At 41.6% G+C, this 23,019-nt stretch overlaps 2 protein-coding genes across 2 annotated transcripts in view; both read left to right on the forward strand.

Moving 5' to 3' along the window:
* The first annotated feature begins 2,688 nt into the window (after positions 1-2,688).
* fibinb (fin bud initiation factor b) lies at positions 2,689-5,184 on the forward strand. The gene has a single exon (XM_019886555.1). It carries the CDS (start codon positions 3,031-3,033, stop codon positions 3,664-3,666), a length of 636 nt encoding a protein of 211 aa, XP_019742114.1. The 5' UTR covers positions 2,689-3,030; the 3' UTR covers positions 3,667-5,184.
* A 1,093-nt stretch (positions 5,185-6,277) lies between these two features.
* Positions 6,278-23,019, forward strand: part of bbox1 (butyrobetaine (gamma), 2-oxoglutarate dioxygenase (gamma-butyrobetaine hydroxylase) 1) — a 40,025-nt gene continuing 23,283 nt past the window's right edge. The window contains exons 1-3 of the mRNA XM_019886546.1: positions 6,278-6,445; positions 10,342-10,784; positions 16,028-16,142. Of these exons, the coding sequence (XP_019742105.1) occupies positions 10,383-10,784; positions 16,028-16,142 (517 nt within the window). The 5' untranslated portion in view covers positions 6,278-6,445; positions 10,342-10,382. The remainder of the gene's footprint in view (positions 6,446-10,341; positions 10,785-16,027; positions 16,143-23,019) is intronic.

Genomic DNA, 23,019 nt, shown 5'->3' on the forward strand with positions numbered 1-23,019 from the left:
CCAATGCCATGTAAGAAAATACAAATAAAATGTTATTCATTCATTCATTTTCCGGTCCACTTTATCCTCACAAGGGTCTCAGGGGGGGCTGGAGCCTATCCCAGCTGTCTTCGGGCAGTAGGCGGGGGACACCCTGAACAGGTTGCCAACCAATCGCAGGACACACAGAGACGAACAACCATCCGCCCTCACACACAGACCTAGGGACAATTTCGAGTGTTCAATCAGCCTGCCATGCATGTTTTTGGAATGTGGGAGGAAACCGGAGCACCCGGAGAAAACCCACACAGGGAGGCCGAAGCTGGGATTGACCCTGATATCTCTGCGCTGTGAGGTCAACGCGCTAACCACTGGACCACCGGCCCATCCATAAAAATTTATTGTCCTGTTAATTATTTATTTATTATTTATTTAATTATGGCTTTAATTTGTGATGGTGTGCAACTGGACTGCACTGCGAGATCTACTGGCTGTGCCTTCAATATAGATGTAAACAACTAGGACTGTGCACGCATCTGTGGTGAGTTGAATTGAGATGCGAATTGGACGTTAAAAACAAATGCAGAATCTGAATTTTTGGAGCATAGCATATTGTGCTGTGCACTCTTCTCACAGAAATGTTTGAATGAATCAGTTGAACCAACAGCAAGCAAAGCTACATTTGATGTGATGTTGTTCAGACAATCTCAAGCGTACATATGCAACAGTTGTTGGTGAAAACAACGTTCAGCTGTTGGTGTTCACTTTATATAGCGAAACACGAGATATCAAAAGCAAAAGGGAGCAGCTTCCACGTTTGCAGAATAGTAGAAATGTTGTAGGACAATGCTAGCTATGCTATTTATTTGCTGTGTAAAGTTTGGCCTTGTTTATTACGAGTAAAGTTATCCTCAACCTTTTATTTGCTGGCTAGCTTCAGTCATGAAGAGCGAAGCCACGCACTCACTGTGTGTGACTTCCAATGAAGTTACGGATTAGTTTATGAAGTGTATTTTGTTGAGGTTACCCTCATTTGAATAGCCATAGTGGAAGAGGTTACAGAGGGCATGTAAATGTTCTAAAAATATGGTCCTCTGTGGCATACTTTGTTTTGCGAATTTTACAAAGTTAAGAAAAAGACCTTGGAATTTTGTCAAAAATAATAAGCTAATTTTATTACACACTGGACATTACAAGATGCATTTTAACCATCTTCGTGACATATGTGACATTTTAATTCATTAACCACTAACCGACTAACAATATTGCAACTAGGTAATACTCCCATGACTGTGAGAAATGGTGCTCACCGCAGGTAGGTTTATTTGTAATTCTAATGCATTTATAGTTAATTGAAATAATGCAGGAAAGGTATACCGTTGATGTGTTAAATTCTCCAATCCTTTTAATAAGGCTGTCCATGTAAGAAGTGATCTGTCAGCGTATCTCTTGGGCTTTGGTATATGTGGCTTGATCCATGACTATCACCAATTCTTATTTTTTTAATTATTTTTTAATTTTTTAAAATTAATTCCAGGATATCAGCAACAGCAATGGAGTGGCTCAAGATGTTGAGGTCTGTTGGGCTGGCATCAATAACAGGCAAATCCTCTACATTTTATAAGATATATTCTTATGCTGCAGCTTTCACTGCACACTCGGACGCACCCCATTAGTTCTTTTGTGCTCAAAAACTTGAGAATTGAATGAACAGTAGCCAAGACCATTTAGGCGTCCTATGAAGTTGTCAGTCATGTGCCGAACTGCCATCAGCCAAACACATCGTGCTTTGGTGCTCAAGGTAATGATGTTCTGACAGGTACAATTGATTTCTCTTCTATATGTGAACGCTTCTGTGTATCTGATGGGCTGTACTTTGTGTTGTTGCCCCATAATGCAATGGAAATTTATATTTTGAATTGTCGCAAAACCAGCGGTCGAGAAATGTTCTGGCAGAACCAAACATGCTGCTATTGTGCCGTGCTGTGACATGCCGTGTGGTGTGGGACTGGAATCTGTCATGGAAAAGCAACTTCAGTAAACCATTAGAGTTAATTCGGAATTCGCTGCTTCAACGGAAAATGAATAGAAAACGTGGATTTTGGATGCAAGTTTAACCTCTATAAATACATTTAAATATATGTACAAGAACTAAAACTTGACAAATGGCAGGCAAAACATTTACTACAGTACTCTAAATGTTACCAGCCTTAATCAAGCCGAAGGGAAAGATGGAAAATACACAGAGAGATTTGAACATGTGACGATGTTGGATAGTATTGACTACATTTTATACGAGCCTATAAAAATGACTGAGTAGGCTATTATGCTGAAACCAGAGACGAATTTAGACCACGCAGCAGTCAGTGATGAATGTTTCTGCATAGTTCTAATCTACACAGCTGGTACATTGCATAAAATTTGAAATATATATAATGTATGCATTCAATTCAATTGATTGATATTTTCAAAGAAATAGACATGGTTCGAAAAGTTAGTGTCAGGACACCTTTCCATGCTTCTACTTTTTTGGGACAGTTTTTTGTTTTTTTTTTGTGGTGGAGGGGGTGATGTGCCAATGTAAATTATATTGCAGCCACTGGTGTGCAATTCACTCCAATTGCTAAAGCCAGCAACTGCTCCTGTTTTTCAAGTAGTAGCAGACTGACCCCTTCAACCCGAGTGCTGCCTTGAAGTGACGACATGAAATCCGAGACGAGTTGAGGTAAAATTCGCACAACTCCTTCAACCGTCCAGATGTTGCGTTTGTGGCACCAACCAAAGTCGGAAGTTGAATGGTTTCCACTCAGAAGCTCGCTTTTCTTCCAGCGGCGCGGTGGGAGCTGCCACGCACCACTGAGAGAACACTCGATCACTTTTTACACCACTGCGGCAGCAAGAGGATACACTTCGACGAGAGCGATGCGCAAGTAAAGTGAGCGGCTTTGAAAGTTTAAAAGCCGCTCGAAATGCTTCCGTGTGGACTGGAGTAAGTCTATACCGGATCGTTCAGCAACACAGTGAGTTGATCGTGTGCAAGTGACTTTATTTATGAACATCAGAATGGATTTTACGCACTTGCTTCTATGTGCGGGAATGTTGACGCTGCGTCTGTGTGGAGCCTACTACAGCGGACCTCTCCAGCCAGAGATGTCGAACGGCACTTTTCACCACTACTTCGTGCCGGACGGCGACTACGAGGAGAACGACGACCCGGAGAAATGCCAACTGCTCTTCCGAATGACCGATGAACGAAAGTGCGGTCCCGACGAGGACCAGGACTCGGTTATCCGGGACGATTTCACCATCATCAAGCGGCACATCGAGGACTCTGCCCGGCTGCTGGAGGGGCTAGGGAGGAGCATCTCGTACGACCTGGACGGGGAGGACAGCTACGGGAAGTATCTGCGGAGAGAGACCACGCAAATAAGTGACGCGTTCACGAACTCCGAGAAGTCCCTGCTGGAGCTCGAGGTGAAGTTCAAGCAGAGCAAGGAGAGCGAGTTGAAGGAAGAGCACCGGCTCAGCGACGACTTCCTCAACATGATCGTGAGCACCCGGGACACCCTGAAGGAGACATTGGACATTTCTCTGGGCCTGAGGGACAAACATGAGCTGCTCTCGCTTATCGTCCGCAGCCATGGCACACGGCTCAGTAGACTGAAGAATGAATACATGAAGTACTAAGAGAATAGTTCCTACCATACATTCCCCGCTCTACTGTACTTTAATTATGCGTGTGACTTTGATGGATCGCAATCACATTCAAGCACAATCAATTAGATGCATAAATCTATACCTTAATAAAAAAGATAGTATTGTTCAGTTTTTACTGATTTAACTATGTGGTTTATTATTGTGGTCTCTTTTTGCAGTGGCTTGACCTGAATTGCATCATATTCGGAATTGTGGCTAATATTTTGCCCTTCTCATGTAGTTATATGTAGTCTTAGCTTTGCAGTGTGCGGTGCAGTTGTAGACTATGCCAAACCACAGTCATAAAACATTGTATACAGTATTTGCTCTCTGACCATGTCAATCAAAAATGAGCATTATCGTCTTTGTACATACCAGTCAGTGTGTGCTGGCTGCCCTGAATTTAAAACATCTGTAATCTTGGGAACAGACAGTGGTGGAAAGTATGTTACTAAGTATTGTCCTGTTTTCTCCCATTCTATTCCTTATCTAAATAGCAGTTTTATACCGTGAATTTGTCATCTGTTATTTGTCAGGTTTAACCTAAAAAAAATCTCCATAGCATGGTGTACTTATCTAAAAATAATATATTCAGTGGGACACAGATAGTTTACATTACAATACATACTGTCTTCACAGTATTGTGACTGTAATGATAATAATATCAAAAATTTCCAAGGATGTAAAGCAGCTCATAATTTAACAGTTTATCTTTGTTCAATACATAAATAGTCTGTATTAGGTTGAACCAATAAAAAAATGAATTTTATTTGGGTTGATGACGGATAAACAGTTACCAAAATTGTGAGTAAGTCCAAGCTTCTCATCTTGTCATGGAAGGTGTGGTCCATTGGACCACAACTGTTTACTGTACTGTACCCACTAGCGACATGAGAGGTGGGGGGTTGGATTTGGGGAAAGTGATGACGATTCTATGGGCCCATGACTGACAAGGGCCCAGGAAAATTTAATTTTGAAAGCAGTTTTTTTTTCCCCCAAGGGTCCCAAATTCCTGGCAGCACCCCTGATTGTACCAAAACTAAGAGCATGATCACAGAGTATGCCAAGAACCCCTTTTGCAAAACATGTGCTCAGTTCTGACAGACTGACTGAATTACTGCTTTTCAGGAAGATGAGGTAAACAAATGGAAAGAAAAAACCAAACCACAAGTTATTTACTGACATTCCAAATTTATTTTAGTTTCCAATGCACGAAGGGTTGTTAATAGTCTACCTATGAATTTTGTAACAGGCCAGCAGATGTTGCACAGTCCCTGATTGACATGGTGCTAAATATTTAGCTCAAAATGCAAGGCCTACAGGAGGCAATATATAATGTTTGATGTATGTTTTGAAGCTGTGTCCTAAATGCGTCCAGTGTCAGTATCTATCTTATTTTTTTGAATGTTTATTCTTTATTCTTGCTAAGTTTAAAATTTGAGCTGAATATATGTATTGTAATATACTGTCCGCATAAGATGTATACTAAATATATAATATAGATAAGGACTGCAGGCAGTACTCTTGGTTTTCAACCTCAAACACTTAATTTGTGTGACAACATCAAATTGTGCTTTTAAAAATAAAGACTTTGTGTTTGAAATATGCTTTTGTGTGTGTGCGTGTGTGTGTGTGTGTGGGGCGCGGTATGTAATTTAGGGGATTTTATACTCTGCAGGAAAATATTTTATTTGCTGTGTGTGTGTGTGTGTGTGTGTGTGTGTGTGTGTGTGTGTGTGTGTGTGCGTGCGTGCGTGCGTGCGTGCGTGTGTGCGTGCGTGTGTGTGTGTTTTGTCATTCTTCTAGTAAATGTATCATCATCTTCTGTTGGGAACAAGCACACCTTGCTCTTTGAGCCTACAGTGACAGAGCACTATAATCACTGGGCACACAGTCCTGCCACATCTTTGACAAAGTTCCCCTCAATGTTTGCTTAACAAGGTTTAGAGGTCTGCTTTAAATTAAACACAAACAGAGGCCCTCTAATTATGAGCGTTATGGAGGAAGAACCTGCTCATTGGAATGTATCAGATGAGCAGTGATGGAAGGTTGGGAATAGTGGGCCGCACAAACCGCCCCCCCACCCCCACCCCTCCATTACTCTTCTCCAGTGTACTGAAAACAGCATTTTAGAGTGCATAGTTAGTCAGTTGCACTGAGGACACTTGTTCACTGAACAAAACAGTTTCATTTAAAACGCAGTAACAAACATTGGTTGATGTTACTTACATTTATTGTGATTATTATTATTATTATTATTATTATTATTATTATTATTCTTATTATTCTTGTTATACTATTTTAATGGATATATATCTGTTCATTAATCTGGACATATTTAGCCTATTTCACTGTATTTGCTTTTTATGCCCCTTGTAACTCAGTATTAAAATAGCATGTTGCTTTAGTTGTCACAAAGACAGGTCACCTTTGTGACTAAGTTGCAAACAAAAAATTAGCCTTTGAAACATGTAGGCTATAATCCTGACAATCTGCAGATAAGTGTAACTTTCATTCGGTTTATTGTTCTGAGACAACACTCTTCGTGGATTTCAATGTTTTAATATGACCAAAGTACCATTTCATAAGAGACAATACATCAACGTAGGCTGAGTGGATGGATACAAGGGTTGAGGACACAGGAGCGCTGTTATGTCATATTGCACTGCCTCCTCCTGCGACCTTTCACCTACTTTCCTCTTCCACACTGACAGCCGACGTTTGTGTTGACGGACGCTGAGCCACGAGGACGGAGGAAATCTAAATACAGGTAGCCAAACCACATTGTTCTTTTCGTGTCTTTTCATGGCTTCTGTGTATAAATGTTAGAAATAAAAATGACAACTTATAAGTCGAGCAATAGTGAACGTGGTGGTTCAGAACCGTGGGGCAACGTATGACGTCATTTAGCTAGCTAGCACGCAACCGGAGGCATGCATGTCTTCGATAAAACTCAAATTGAATGTTTCGATGTATGGATTTTGTTGTGGACAACGTCAGAAGGCGTCACGTGGACGTCACTTCGGGGTAACGACAATGTACACATTGTTCACAAATCAATTGTGTGTTTGTAAATGTTTACGAATGAAAGACTCAATAAACATTCTAGAGGAAAAAATACATTGTTCACACACGGTTGTTTACATGGCTATGTTTAGTGTGTTAGAAAATCAAATCCACCCGCTTAAAGTGATGTCATATTTTATTTAAGGACACAGGAGCTGATATATTCTGACAAAAAAATGTGTACTATTGTTAATTTATGTTTTTTTTGGAAAATCTCACATCCATAAATATAAATTTGTGAATTCTGCCTGTTATTTAAATTATTTTTGTTTGAGGTGGACAATTGTTTAAAGTCAGTTGATCTAATAACAAATTTTAAAATGTAGATCAATAATTGGTATACATTCGAAAATATTTAAAGAGTACGATGTTTTCTTTATTATTACTACTATAACTAATTATTTTTAATACATAATTTATTCATGTATATGTATGTAAAAGATGTTCATTGCATCGCCTGATGTTGTATATACTGTATTTTGTAAAAAAAAAAATAATAAAATAAAGCAGATATATTATGGCTTACAGGTATTGGCAAGGTTTCCATAACATTTTACAGCTAAACTGTATGTGTTGCAAATGTCTGTAATTCAGTTTTGTCGAGTCAAAAGAGCATTGGAGATTCATAAATATTTTTCCTTTGCCACGATGAACGTTTCAGATTTTATATGCAGTGTCGTTCAGCCTCGATCAAATGACATCACCTTTTCTGCCATTCATGTGTCTGATGTGAGTCATCACAGATGTCTGTAATTAATTTGTAGATCAGCCACGTCTCCAGGAGTGGTTTTTTTTTTTTTTTTTAATCTCACCTCATGCTTGGCAGATGTTAATGTATAAATTGATTTGAAACATAAAATAAAATTAACTTGGACTGCACATATCAGATGGGGGGGAGAGGTTGCGGTGGACAGAATTTATTTGGTATTACATTCCTTCATTCATTTTCCGATCCGCTTATCTTTACGAGGATCGCGGGGTGTGCTGCCATGCATGTTTTTGGAATGTGGGAGGAAACCGGAGCACCCGGAGAAAACCCGCACATGCAAACTCCACACAGGGAGGCCGGAGCTGGAATTGAACCCGGTACCTCTGCACTGTGAGGTCGACGTGCTAACCACTGGGTCACCAAGCCATCCTTTGATATTACAATTTGTAGAAATATGAATTGGGAATTGCTTTACATTTGAATCTGTTAGCTTTTCTACTTCAAGAGTTAATTGTAGTGAAGGTATTGTCAATGTGCTGCTTCCCCATTTGAAAGAACCGTATTTCATGTTCTACTTTTGTTTTGGTATTCAGTGGTTTGAATTGAGATTTCATCAACTGAAGAAGTTGAACCATTAGACCTGGCCATGAGGTCCAATAATGGTTACTAGTAATAACCATTTTAAATATATTCATATTGAACATTTTTTTTCCTGGATTTTGTGACACCCGCTTACCATTTTAAATAAATAAACAAATCATTAGTGCTGAATACTTGAATGTCTTTCCACAATAACTATGGATATGAGTGTGAACATGTTTTAGAATCTAAAATAGGGCAGCCACGCACCTTTTTGCCGAAAATGTCCAAATTTGGTGGTCCATAGCTCCTGCTCCGATTGATCTAAAATTTTAGATTTACTGTAGTGTTGTTCCATCATTATCAACAAGTACAGAAAGTTTTATTAAAATACAAATCAGCTTGTTTCAACTCAATGAGTGATTCATGGAACGACCCATTTTGCGTAAGTGAGGATGTATACCATGTATTACTAAAGCAAGAGACACAGTTACCTTTATCTTCTAACTTCTAACTTCAAACCTCTACAATAATACAGCAGTTCATAATTAATATTTAGCAATGTAAAAAACATTAAATAAAATATACAGCGCTCACCAGAGATGCTGATGCAGACGCAGCAGACCTCCTTTTGCTCCTGCCTGTCTGTGTGCGCAAACAGTTCCACTCATACATACTGTTCTTCTCTGAAAATGCCCTAGTCAATTTACAGTTGGAAACAAGCCAAAGGCAGCCAGCAACATTGTTGGATGACCAATCCTCATAAAATCTACTTATTCTTCTGTAAATCAATATTTGGTGTGCATTGTAAGATCAACCAATCAGAGGGATGAACAAAGCTGAACCCATCAGAGGATGGAAAAATAGTGACATCTCTGATTATGGAAGGCACAGAGCGATGAATGTAAGACATGAATGGTAACCCCCCCCCCCCTCAAAAAAAAACAAAACAGTCATTTCACCTGCAACCAACACTCTTCTGAAGGCGTTGGGCAAATAATATTTGTATGGCAGCACATCGAAGCTGAAATGTGATTGGGCCAAAAAAAAAAAAAAAAAACAACAAAAACACACACAATCGCCTGGAAGCTGCGTAGCCAAGACACAAACTCTAAAATTAAGAAAAAAGATTGTTGAATAGTAATGATTACATTTCAGTTGTGAGTTGTAAATGCAGGTCTGTGCTTCTGATAGTGTTTGGGTCAGCAGAAAAGGCCTTAAAGGGCCTGACTGCATGCCACTGGTTGTACTGCAGATCATATGACAAACAGCTAATTTCATCTGTGGTCGAGATGGCTATTTTAATATCGGAATTATACAGTGCAGAATTATATTTGTATCAATATCAGTCTTACATAAACAAAATGAAGAATTGATACACGCACCAAAAGCATTGCAACACATCTAATTTTTAGGACAAAGAATCTAAAATTCAACCCTATGTACTTTTTGCAATTTACAAATCAAATTAGCAAATAAAATCAGTCATTTCTGAATCCACAAAATTTCCTTGAACTATCAGTGATGTAACCTTGCCTGCAAGCTGAATTCTCGTAGTATTTGTGAGTTCACAAAACCCAGAGAAGCCATCTTGTCCCGAGCACGCTGATTTTTTTCCAAGGCAGCGCCATTGCTGGTCCAATCACAAAGCAACAGCGTGTTCGACGGCGAGATATGTGACTGGGACAAAAACAAGAAGCTCTGAGGCCAGGGAAAGAAACCAACCAAACATGGCGACACCTATGGATGAATGCATGCACACTGCAATTAATTCTGTTCTTGCAGAAATGTCCTTTTTGAAAGAACAGCAAGAGGCGCTGTGTGCACTTTTAGCTGGGAAAGATGCTTGTGCGTTTTTTTATCTACGGTATTTGGATTGCCGTTGCCATGATTGGTCAAAACAAAAATTTGGTAGGCATGCACAAGTTGCAGCATCGCCCAATCAGCTCCAAGTATTGTATTGAACTGCCGCGCCTTTCCCGGCAGATCACATTGGAGCAGTCCCAAATTGATACCGTGGAGGACTCCTTTGAGCTCTTGCCAGGTTATCAGTGATGTGCAAAACTTGCCTTTGTGTACAATTTGGGCCGATGCTCACCAAGATGAGTCAAAAGAAACATTTGTAAAATTCTTACCAATGTCTTCTGACAGTGAAGGTTATAAAAGATAGACAAAGAGGGCCAGAGTTGAATAAATGTGTGTCACGTTGCCTCATTGACATCAAAACAAACACACAAAATCAAACAATGTTAAAAACAATTGCTGTTTGAACTGCGTCTCTTTTTTGCTGAGCATTTTGTATGATTTCACAGTTGGTGGTCCTCCTGTGTCATTTGGAAGAAAAGACTCAAAAATGTTGAGTACCTTGGCTCGGATCACCCGGCCTGCTCTGCAGAGATGCACCTCTTCCGTGGCTTGTCAGACTATCAGGTTTTGCCGTCGACCGGAGAAGGTTTTACATCCACCACCTACTCGTCTGACGTTCGTGCAGCTTCGTGGACAGCAGACTTTGGGTTCAGCCTCTCTCTCTGTGGCCAGCCATTCTGTGAGGCATGCCCGAGCACTGGATGAAGAGCGGCTGGGGGAGGTTGAGTGGGAAGATGGAGGGCAGAGCCTGTATCCCTTCACGTGGCTGAGGGACAACTGCCAGTGCTCACTCTGTACACTGCAATCAGCTCAAGCCCGCAAACTGCTGATGTCTGATCTGGACGTCCACACAGACATTGACGTGGTGGAGGTTACCAATGATAGCAAGGTAGGCCAACCAACTATTATTATCGACCTATATTATAATTATATTTATGGATGCTGTACCAATATTGTGAGTGACATTCAGTGAGACTTAAAAAAAATCATTGATTACAAAGACGTGCAATATTCCACTTGAATGATGCATGACCATTGTTCAGAGCTCCAATGCCAACTCCAACTACAGCTAATTTGTGCTGTCATATCGCTTTGGCACTAACAATCAAAACTGATCCTTCATTCCTTTTATATTGGCTACATTTTTACATTCCAGCTCTTGTTTTTAATCTCATTGTTTAGTGTCGCAAAAATAATGAGGTCAGCAAGTTAGTGATTTATTGCTTCTTATAAGCTGTTTTTTTTCCGCAACCCACCAGATGGCTTTCCTTGAGCTTTCAGCTGCATTTGTTTTAACATTACAATTCTCAGACAGAGAATATGTGGATAAATGCCAGAACCCGGGTCAAGACTAAATTCTGGCATGTTGACCTTTTTTTTTATGTGGACGGACTTCTAAAGTGAGCTGGAACTGATTGGCTTCTCTATTCATTAGTTCGCAAGAGAGTTTGTTTTCTCAGTAAAGTTCCATAAAGAGGCCCACAGATAAAGTGCCTAACTTAAATGAGTGGACCCAAATAACAGTGTAGTTTACACTCCCACTCAGTAGCACTGTGAATGTAAGTGTGAAGGGTTATTTGTCTCCATACAGTTTGTGTCCAGTGTTTGACTGGTGACCGACCATTCCAGGGTGTAGTTTCCTAATTCGCCGAGGTCAGCTGAAATAGGCTCCAGTTTTCCGTGACCCTGAAGAAGAAAAACGGCTTTGAAAATGAATGAATGGATGGACACGAATCACAGTATAAATGGCAGCTTGACTCTCATATGGAGGCTAAACTCCCCTTCAATAGAATTGGAACAGCGACCCCCCCCCCCCCACCCCCACCCAGCCATTAGCCGAACCGCTCATTTGATTGGCTCCCAGATTGGCGCCCAGATTGATTGGCTCTGGATTCCAGTTTAGGACCATTGGGGCAATGTTGGTCCACTAATCTTTTTCTTCCTATTCATGTCAACTTTATAAGTGTCCAAGTTTGTAATAAACATGTGAAACGCAGAGGCTCGTTTCTTACTCCCGATCTGCTACAAGAATTTCAAACACATCTTCCATGTCAGATGTAGCGTATGAAGCCTTTTTACAGTATCGCTTTAAACATGTTAATCCTTATTCTTACGATTCTGTCTCCATCTATGCATATTTGTACATGTACTCGTATGGCATACTGCAAGTCCCCGAGGAATGTCGCGTGTGAACTTTAATTGATGAAGCAACACAATCGCGACCACGTTAACTGGCTTCCCAGGACCCAGCTGATACGGGTGCACACATTTAAAGGTGACTTGAGCTCGGCCATTGTGTCGCTCTGGCCTTTCCTCTTGGCGAGGCATCTTCTTATCTATCTGGACTCTGGCACATATCATTGAAACCAGTTAAAACCATCGAGTTACACATCGTACGTGGGCCTGCGTGGATGCGGCTCAAGGAGTATAAAGAGTACGAACCATTTTGGATTGATTGACCAGGGTTGCCCAAGTCCGGTCCTTGAGTGCACCCATCCATCCTGTTTTCCTGGCATTCGTTAAATAGTTGAACTCAGCATACGCAGTAGGGTGGTCCATTTTGGAAAAGTTTGTCGGATTCGTCGGGCCGGGTCGGAAATCTTGTCGATACTATGACACAAGGATGTGTGCAAAATTTTATTCCGATCGGATAATTTTATCCCGTCCCGCAGAGCGACCAAAGTTTCCCCTATGGAAAGAATCTTACGGGGCTGAATGGTAGTACGGTTTCTCCCGTACAGTAAGGATTTTGTTTTGCTCAGTTCGCACTTGCAATAATTCAAAGACGGAAGACAGGAACGCATGTATTGCAAAAAAGGCAACCGTGGTTATCCTTCAACACTGGTGAGATTGTTGGTCCATGTTAACTGGTCCATCTGTCTATCTGTCCATCTGTCTATAATGTCCATCAACACTAGTGACACTGTTAGACCGCAAAAAAAAACGAAATCCGCCGTGCGTGCCATCCCATGCCTACTTCGCGCACGGGTGCAACGCCCGGTGTCGCTCCACGACCTGCAGAAGGTGCTGTCGCTGTTCCTCGTCGCGCGTGATGGCGCCGCAGAACGCGCTGATGAGGGCGACGCCCCTCTCCGCAAAGTCGTTCACCACCCGTAGGTGACGAGCGCGCCGACGAGCCGTGGTGAAGTCGTCCCTCTCCGACCACTCGGCCGGATCGACGTTGAGGAAATCGTGGCCGGCTCCGAGGGCGGTGATGAGGCCGACAGAGTTGGTCGTCGCAAACGACGCCAGCGAACGCTGCTCCACTGCCTCGAGGGCGACGTGGGCACGGCGAGGCGGGTTCTTCTCTTGATTAGCTCCAAGGTGTCCGCGCGTTCGATGTCGAAAAGCGTCCTCAGCTCAGCGTCCAGTAAGAATTCCGGCGATTCTCGACTTCAATTGAAAGATATTAGCTCGCCAGTAGGTGACCGTTGTGTGTTAGGCGTGCGTTTGAGTTTGTCTCCGGCTGCTGAGAGCAGCGATGGAATGGTTAGTTAGTCAGGAGGTGATCGTTCGGGCAACATTCAGCCCAGCCAGTGTCACGCATGGCAAAATACACGGTTAAAATACACATGTTCACCCTATTGAGACCAGTTGTTATGGTGGAAACTTTGGCCGCTTTGCGGGACAGGAAAATATCATCAGATCGGAATGAAATTTTGCACAGAACCTTGCACCATAGTATCGACAAGAATTCCGACCCGGCCCGACGAATCCGACAAACTTTTTTTTTTGCCATGAAAATGTGGACCACCCTAATACGCAGTCTTCTGGCAATTACTGTTAATATAATATAGCGAGCATTAAAGATCAAATCTAAGTGGACAAAACAGCGAACAGTAATCGTATCTTTATTTGTTTGCATGACGGGAAATTGAGGAATACTGTCGACGTCCACATTTTACTTTAACTTTTTTTACAAAGTTAAATTTCATGGAGCAGATCGGATCAGATTGCCTTTCGGATGTCTTTTGAAAACAAAACAAAACAAAAGCGTGCGGAGAGCAATGACAAGGTTAGTGGACCAACATCATCTCAACGGCCACAAGATGGACCTGGGAGCAAGTTAATCTGGAAGCCAGTTCAACCATAACAGCGGCACCGAGCAGAGTCGTTGAGTGGTTGGGGGTGCCGCTACTGCCCAACTGCTGATTTCCATGAAACCATTAAAGTGTTTAATGGGCCAAGGTACAAAACATTTTGGTACCGATCCGGATAAAAACGATTGTGTCCTTGATCCTACTGAAAATGTCAAACCACAGAGGACACAGCGCTTGGTGGAAATTTGTATTCAACAGAGTGCTGTTTTTTGCAAGGTGACAGTCAAGTACAGTTGTGACATTATCAAGAAGTGCACCCAACCCTTCATCTCCCCTCACTAGTGCTTATTCTGTTCAATGTCACCTGGACGTTGGAGTTGAGTGGACAGATAATCAAAATGAAGTAAATGCATAGTCAGCAACAAAAAATGCGAGGAAAAACATTACGGTGTGAATGAGGATAAAGCGCTTCACATCATGGAGGGATGGAATGTACTATGCACATTAAGCATACTCGCTGTGTTGCACAAAACCAATCAAGGACTTCACCAAATGTGCACTGAGACCTGAAATGAATGTCTGCAATGGCAGCATCAGTCTATGAGGCTGTTTTCTTTTATCAAAATACGTTAAAATCAAGGTTATGAACGGTACTGGAAAATCAATGTTTTGGTTAAACCCTCATTTGCGCTTTGTTGGTTTGTTAGATGCTGCTGCACTTGGCTCTCAGTTTGCTTATCTTGCAAGTCCTGTCCTGGAAGTTCGCACTTCCTATGAAAGTGATTCTCTCGCGACGTATGAGACACAAAGACCGCTTTGGGAATTCCTTGTCCGTCCATTCGTTCTTAAATCCTCAGTTTTCCGAGTCAAAAGTGCTGTCGAGCCTTTCCAGCAAATCCCACAAATCTCTTCAGGTATACAAACAATTTGATTGGTTCATTTTTTTGGGGTCACGTGATTACAAAAGGAGCTACAGTAAGACCGCGTGTATCTCTTTCACAGTATGCGACAGCGGACTATGGGTGGAACAAACCACCACCTGACAACATACACACAGTACTTTTAACGGCAATTGACTGTGGGTCACAACATGAGAACTTGACCTGGCCTGGACCCGGACCATGGTCCGCCATTTGAAGATAGCCACTGTAAATGATTACTGCATTATCCAAATAGCTGTTGATTAATGTGATTATCGATACATTGTTAATAATTTAATTGTTGCACCCCTACTAGTCAAATACCAATTTCATACATTCTCCTTCCCCCTGTCCATTGAATATTATCACCACGGAATTTGAATTTTAATGTTCATCAGATGATTAAAAAGTGTAAATTTGAGAAAGTCTTGACGATTATCTAATGAGTGAATCATCTCAATGCTTCTACTGTATCACCAAGGTGCCTGGCTCTTACATATGTTGCTGTCAATTATGCACATTTGGAGTCATGGGAAATTTCGTGAGTTTCCCAAACGGCCGGTCGAACCCCTCACCCCCCCTGTCGAAGGAATGGCGCATATCAGCTGCTGTCCGCACTCTCCGCCACCCTTCGACAAATATCCCCAGGACAAAATTTTAGTCTTAGTCCTGCTCACGCTCGTCACCATGAAAAAGGTTGAAACCTTGTGTCGTTTTGATAAAAATTGTTTGCCCTCCTCCCGCCTTCTTCGCCTTTCTGCTTCCCAAGGTGAACTTCGCTCCGTACTCACGACTTCACCGACAACTTTATTTTCCTGCGGTCCTCTGAACCAAGTTTGCATATTAACAGAAAGAAGATAGAGTCGCCCATTGCCAAAAGGCAAACGTCTTCCAAAAGGAAGGGAAAGCATAGAAACAATCATGATCCATCGAGGATGTTCATGTTTTTATACGAAACGCTTCTCATGAGACATTTGGAGGCCCCAGGCAGTTGCCTGTGTCTGCTTTATGGCAGGTCCACCTTTGTCAACCAGCACAGAATTTCCACCACCTCTCACCAGAAGTCAGTTGGGATGGGCTCCACTTACCTGCAACCTTTGATGACTGGTATCGAAAATGAGTGGTTGGTATTTTTTTTTTTGTTTTGTAAACTTTGGTTGGTTCCTCCCCAGTTGTCCATCGTGTGGCCTGACCAGCACACGAGTGTCTTTGATGCGGAGTGGCTAAAGAAACGCAGCTTCTCTCTTGAGGCCAGACAAGCCATGCAAGAAGAGCTCTTCCTCAATGGTGAGTTCAGATTTTGCTTCCTGGACCCTTTATGGACCTCTTGTCACCTTGATGACTTTTACTGTTTTTCTACAGTGTACTGGCATTGAGTAAAAGTAGGATTTAGTAGTTGACAATATAATAATTGTTCTAAGTGACCTCAAAGGATAGAACACATCTAAGACAGGTCTAACCTAACAACATAGTTTTGGACTTTGTGAACAACGACCGAGTCTGCTTTACAGTGTGCCAAACATGAAAAGGAAAAATTCAGCTGCAAGAGAAAAGTTAATGGAGCGGGGGTGGACTGTAGTTGGACTGTGTGTTCTACCTTTGGTCCTGAAGGACCCACAGAACTGAGTGGTTCCTGTTGTACCTGCTCTAGACAGATTACTGTGCATGTGTGTGAACCCTCTCATTGAGGCTACGTTTTCATTGTAGTCATGTGTTTGTTTGCGAAACTGATTCTGGACAAACTATTTGGGAGACCTCAGGCTGCACTATTGTCTTTTAAATGGTGGGCGAGGAGGGGACGGGGGGGGGGATTGACACTCACATGCAAATGACACTCTGAGTGCAGTACTATTGTCAGAGATATAGGAGCAGTTGTCAAAGATGCTTCTGGCCCAAAGTGCCAGATGCGGTGGTGCAAAATGACGCGCTCATACTTTTGAGGTTTCATTATATCTCTCTCAGTGCCAGATTCAATGGAGCGGGGGTGGACTGTAGTTGGACTGTGTGTTCTACCTTTGGTCCTGAAGGACCCACAGAACTGAGTGGTTCCTGTTGTACCTGCTCTAGACAGATTACTGTGCATGTGTGTGAACCCTCTCATTGAGGCTACGTTTTCATTGTAGTCATGTGTTTGTTTGCGAAACTGATTCTGGACAAACTATTTGGGAGACCTCAGGCTGCACTATTGTCTTTTAAATGGTGGGCGAGGAGGGGACGGGGGGGGGGGATTGACACTCACATGCAAATGACACTCTGAGTGCAGTACTATTGTCAGAGATATAGGAGCAGTTGTCAAAGATGCTTCTGGCCCAAAGTGCCAGATGCGGTGGTGCAAAATGACGCGCTCATACTTTTGAGGTTTCATTATATCTCTCTCAGTGCCAGATTCAAATTCCTTCCACTGCTGGAAAAAAAAACACGGCAAAGATGGACAAATTAATGATAAACAGCTACTTCCAAGAGCTTTTTTCATAATTGCACATATGTGTTACTCATAGTCGTGACTTATTTCCCTACTCATAGAATGAACTCAAGCCAGAATGTGCCTGTTGCAAATACGAAAGCGAATACACTTGCTGGAAAGGTCAATATGATAACTGGACCTCTGGGGACTGTTTTCAGCAAGTACTACACGTTTTTTTGGTCTGGGAGGATGTTTTACCTTTCTGTTGCTGCTGTTTCTGTGGCTACGCAGACTGCTGTGTGCTTCTTGGGCTACAGTGCCGCTATTATCGGTAGGGCATGTCACTATTGACATTTATAAAAGGTCAAGTTAGATTATTTTCACAGGGCCAACTGGTACTCTATGATATGATTTAAATCTCATGTGTAGATGACAAAACTCGAGTTTGAAGCCACTCGTGAGTCATTATACGTTATCATAGCATATAACTCACTAACAAAGAGAGTAATGATCGATACGTAGACTTGCAAGACATCTGTACGTGCAGTATGAAATATTCAAGGATAATTAAGATATGTGGTACTTTGCCCTCATGTACTGTAACTACATAAGATAAATGTGGGCTAATTTGTTAATACTCGTGTCTGGCAAGTGTCTGTCCGTCAATCAAAGGAGATTGCAATTCATGATAAAACACCTCTGGATGCATGGAATAGAATTGAGTGTGCAGCATCTTCGCCCCTTCCTGTGTTGCCTCAATTCAAGTGTGACCCCTCAGCCTAGTACCATGCCAGTCAGAATCAGGTAAGTAAGCCAGTAAAATTCAGCAAGTTGAACTGGAACTAAAACAGCAGTTGAACTCTAATGCAAGTGGCTGGCTAATATTTAGCTTAGCATACACAACATATACTGTACATGTCCATGCATGTATAGATATACACATACGGTAGACTGCTTGGACACAATGTTCCTGTATCCCCCTCAAAAACATATTTTGGGTAAGTCTTATGTTTTTTTTTCTTTCCATAGAAAAACAACATTAGGTTAGGCCATAAATGCGTGTTGTTCTCAAAAATAACGCTCTTTTGTGAAAAATTTAAATTCAGAGGCTTGATATTAAGATACTGTTTAAAAATAGCCTCTTTAGAAGCCCATAGTTCAAGAACAGTAAAGAGAGAACTTCAAATGACTTCATCCCCCTAACTGGTGAGCGCTCTCAGTTGCAAACTTTTTTTTTCTTTTTTTTTTTTAAGAATGAAGGAACCAAAATCAAACTGAGGAATCGGAATCGTCCAAACTGAAATGATGCCCACCAACCCTTGTCTTGAGCTTCCTTTTAAAATATCAACGGTCTCTGAGTTCCCTCCTCCAGTCCCATCGACGGGATCTGTTTTGACTCAGGATACAATATTACTAAAAGGCCTGTGCCAGAGAACTTATGGGTCTCCTAAGTTTAAAATGATAGCAGATCAGCCCCTAAACATTAATCAACCTAATTAACTGTTTCATAAATAAATCAACTGACCTTAAAATCGTTCATGATACACACAGGATACCATTGCCAGACTAAAGTCTGTATGATGGTCTCTCTCTCGCTGGTCCTCATCAGCAGTTTATTTTTGTATTTTCTGGATCATAACAGTAATCAATAACCCTGGAGATAAAAGTGTGTATTACTGTCTGTGTGTTCTGTAGAGACAAACGGGCAGATGCTGGTGATGCACTTAAGGTTTGGAAAATCCAGTTTACTATTGTTTATATGTGGGACCAGATTTAGCTTTGTATCAAAAGATTACACTTGGGTTTTTAACTTTGTCTGATGGAGAAAAATAATGTTGTAATTTTGCCACAAGTGTCTCTCTCAGTTGTGCTGTTGGAATTCTCTGCCAAGCAAGATTATTATTTTTTTTTCTTGAGACTCATCCAAAGAATATCCTTTGGGCCATGGTCATCAGAAGTAAGTGTAATGTAAACCTGAGTGTAGCGTTCCCTCACTTTTTGCAGATGGCAGTTCCACATATTTTAATTCGGCTTCAAATTAAATGCACAGACGTTGGTTTAACGTCGTCCCCCGGCCTGCAATTTCTTCAGCGTTAGGTAAGAGGAGGTCAGTCTTGGGAGCGCCTCCTTTCTGCCACATGGAAAACGGATTGAGAGTGAGGGTCAACAAAAGATCGGCGTGTTCTTCCAGAACGCAAGCCCACCACTGTCAATATTTCCTTTCCTGGGAATGAATAAATCCCAGAGCCTGTAACTATGCCTTATCCGGAATTATAAGACTTAATGCCTCGTTTCCTTAACTGATGAACTTTAACGCTCTCACCTTTGCTCATAACACGCGCGCACACACACACACACACACACACACACACACACACACACACACACACACACACATCGTAGGCTGTCATCTTTTGTGTTCTTAGTACTAACTTAGTTGTCTGTCAGACCAAAGATGACATAATGTCCTTGACAAAAAAACACGTTGAGCTCTATTTTTTTTAAATGGTATTTTAATCAGCTGCAGATTAATTTTTGAGCTGCCTGATACATCCAAATATGTCCGTTTATTGTTTGTAATGGAAGTCTGATGTGGTGGTTGTGCTCTTTGGGCTGTTTATGTGACATAAGGAGAGCGATGATGTGTACATTCTGCTTCACTAAAGGTTTGCGTCATGCAGGTGCTTCTCTGTCATGACTCACTTTGAGTCATGTGTTTCGTCTTGGACCTTGGGCAACTCCTGCAATGTATGCATGTCATGCTTATTTAGCTTGAGTTGAAATCATGACTAATGACTTAATACGTGCCTGAAGGTCAGAAACAATGCAAATAAATGTTTATGGAAAGTAATGAAAGCTACAGCAATCTAATCTATTCCGCTCAAATAACAGATGTGCGTTAATCACCGTCCTCCTGTGTTGACACATTGGCTGCTTTTCTTAAGATTTGGAACATTCAGTGTGTTTATAACAGTACTTGAGATCAGAGAATTGGGTCATATATTATTTAGATCGGTCAGGATTGGCTCATTACCAAAATATGAAATGACCAAAAGCACACAATTTTCTCAAAAGCTGACAGTGTGCCTTATAATCTGATGCACCATGTACATATGTATCAATTTCCAGATTTCTTGGACGTAGTATTTTAAATGTTCTGTAAAGCGCTTTGTTACAGCTGTAGCGGTTGTGAAAGTTCTATTTAAATAAAGCTGTTTTGTATTGTATTGTATTCTTTTTAGCGTAGCTCCATCTAGTGGATGCATAATGCAACCAGAGCTTCTATTCTATGTGCCTTATAATGTGGTGTGCCTTATATACGAAAACGGTTTTAAAATAGGCCATTTATCGAAGGTGCACCTTATACTCCGAAGCTCCTTATAGTGCAGAAAATACGGTATTGTTTTGCTTCTTATAAGTGTACATGTAAACATGATAGTGCTTTTCTAGCAGCCACATTTTTCCAAGAATTGCCATGTATATAATGTGTCTAATCTTGACATGCTTTCAACCTGCCTTCATGTCCGAAACAGAAGAAAAATGTTTACTTGAATATTCAACCCTACAAAAAAGGTAAAATGCAGTTGTATTGACTAAGATGGGCTAATTTCCAATTTTGTGCACAGTAACCTTGAAAAAATGCATATGGACTGAGTCAAACCATGAACTAACTGCAAGTCAGACTTCTCGTTTCAGTCTCCTGACTGATTTCATGTCTCAGCTGAGTAAAAGATGATTCATCATGCTGACTATCTGGTTTCCCCTTTCCCGTCAGTCTTAGTGACACAAAGGATCTTGCAAGCATAGATTCAACCATGAAAAACTTTTTTTATCTCAAAGCCAGCTTTTGCCTTGGTTGCTATTTTTAGCTTAACCATAACTGAATGTTCTTCAGGGCCTCTTGTCAATAAACTGTAGGTGTCAGTTATCAATCTTGAAACATTGAGACCATTGTCAGCCAATGCAAAATCTTTGTTCCATTTTTGAAACAAAAGATCTGAAAACGTGAATGGGTTTGCAATATTAAATCAATGCATAATGATTTCTTACACATGATAATGAAGGGGCTAATGTAAAAGATTGTTCAAATCAATCAGGTTTCCACTTCCGGATACTCATGAAGTGGGTATTTCCTCTTCTCAAGAACGCTTTTCGCGTACTTGCAGAAAATGATTTGTTAAAAATGAACGCGATTATGAACGGGCTTCAAATAACTTCTCACTGTATGTTGGCAGTTGCAAATCTGATTTCAGTTCCGAGCTATCCTATGCAAAACGGTGAGACAGACGGTCTTGCCCCTCTTCAATGAAATATTTGTTTGAGACATTTTGAAGTCATAAAAAAAAAAACTTGTGCATCAGTGCCAGGTAAGAAAAAGGTGCCAGTCAAGACACATTCCTTTATATCTTTAAGTCTTTCTTTCGAAAATGTCAGTGCCACCTGGGTGGCGCTCCCATGTTCACATTCCACAGATGGCCCGTTGAGAAGATGGCAGCTTTGCAGGGTTCCGACGGGTCCTTCAAGTTCATAAAAATCTGTAAAAAAGAAGTCATAAAATTATGTTCTTAATTGTCCTTACTTTTCAGGAAAAGCTTCTAAAATCAATAAAAATCCTTTAAAATTAACCTGTGGTGTTCATTTCATTTGTGTATGTCAGGGGTGTCCAAAGTCGGTCCTCAAGGGCCGCTGTCCTGCCTGTTTTCCAGCTCTCCAAGGAGCAACACTCCTGATTCAAATCTTCAGGATCGTTCTAATGCTGCTTCAGAGCTCGCTGAGGAGCTGCTTATCTGAATCAGGTGTGTTGCAGCCAGGTGGGATGGAAAACAGGTAGGACAGTGGCCCTCCAGGCCCGGAGCTGGACATGCCTGGTGTATGTCATTTTCCCCACCCTTCTAATTCATAGTTTTGTTGGAAAATGTGCCTGGCTGCCTTCCCCTCAAACCCCGCTGTCGGGCTACATGCCTTCCGATGATGATCACGTGATCACTTCGGGTCAGTTCGAGCCAATTTGACATACAGTATGTCGAAAAAAGGGTTAGCTGATTGCCCCTAAAAATAAAGATGTGCCCTTCCTTTGGCAGCAGTGATTTGAACACCAGCTCAGTGACATGTGGCTTTCTGTTCATTAAATCCACCGTGAATCCCCTGCTGAATAGAGAAAAAGTCTTTAAAAAATGGCTCAATTAGGAGAGTGGGAACCCTGCATTGTCCCAAGGTGTAAGTGTGCACACGAAGAGGACAAGACCATGACTATGTAAAGTAAGGCGTTTTTGGCTGAAAAAAACGACAATGTATAGTAAGGCGTTTTTGGCTGAAAAAAACGACCATGTATAGAAAGGCTTTTTTCGGCCGAAAAAAACGACCATGTACAGTGAGGCGTTTTTACCGAAAAAAACCCGATCATGTTTAGTAAGGCGTTTTTAGCCGAAAAAAACAACTATGTATCGGAAGGCGTTTTTGGCCAAAAAAACCGACCATGTATAGCACATATGTCAAAGTGCCGGCCCGCTGGCCAAATCCGGCCCGCGAGAATGTTTTCAGTGGCCCCTGGGATGATATTGATTTATTATTAGAACCGGCCCGCGGACCGCAGCAAGCCGAGAGCCCGCAGATCTTTTACACGCACCAAAACTACATTTCCCACAATGCAACGGTGACGCGCCAAGCAGTCGGCCGTTTTATTTAAATATTTATTCGTCTAGCAGTCGTTCCCATAACAGTGACATTAGCTTTCAGATACCCATCAAAAATGGCAAAACG

The sequence above is a fragment of the Hippocampus comes genome, unplaced genomic scaffold, assembly GCF_001891065.2.
Source record: "Hippocampus comes isolate QL1 unplaced genomic scaffold, H_comes_QL1_v1.1 scaffold261, whole genome shotgun sequence".
NCBI lineage: Eukaryota > Metazoa > Chordata > Actinopteri > Syngnathiformes > Syngnathidae > Hippocampus > Hippocampus comes.

What these genes read in the sequence shown, in the direction of transcription:
- fibinb (XM_019886555.1), top strand. Translation starts at nt 3,031, where the DNA reads ATGAACATCAGAATGGATTTTACGCACTTGCTTCTATGTGCGGGAATG.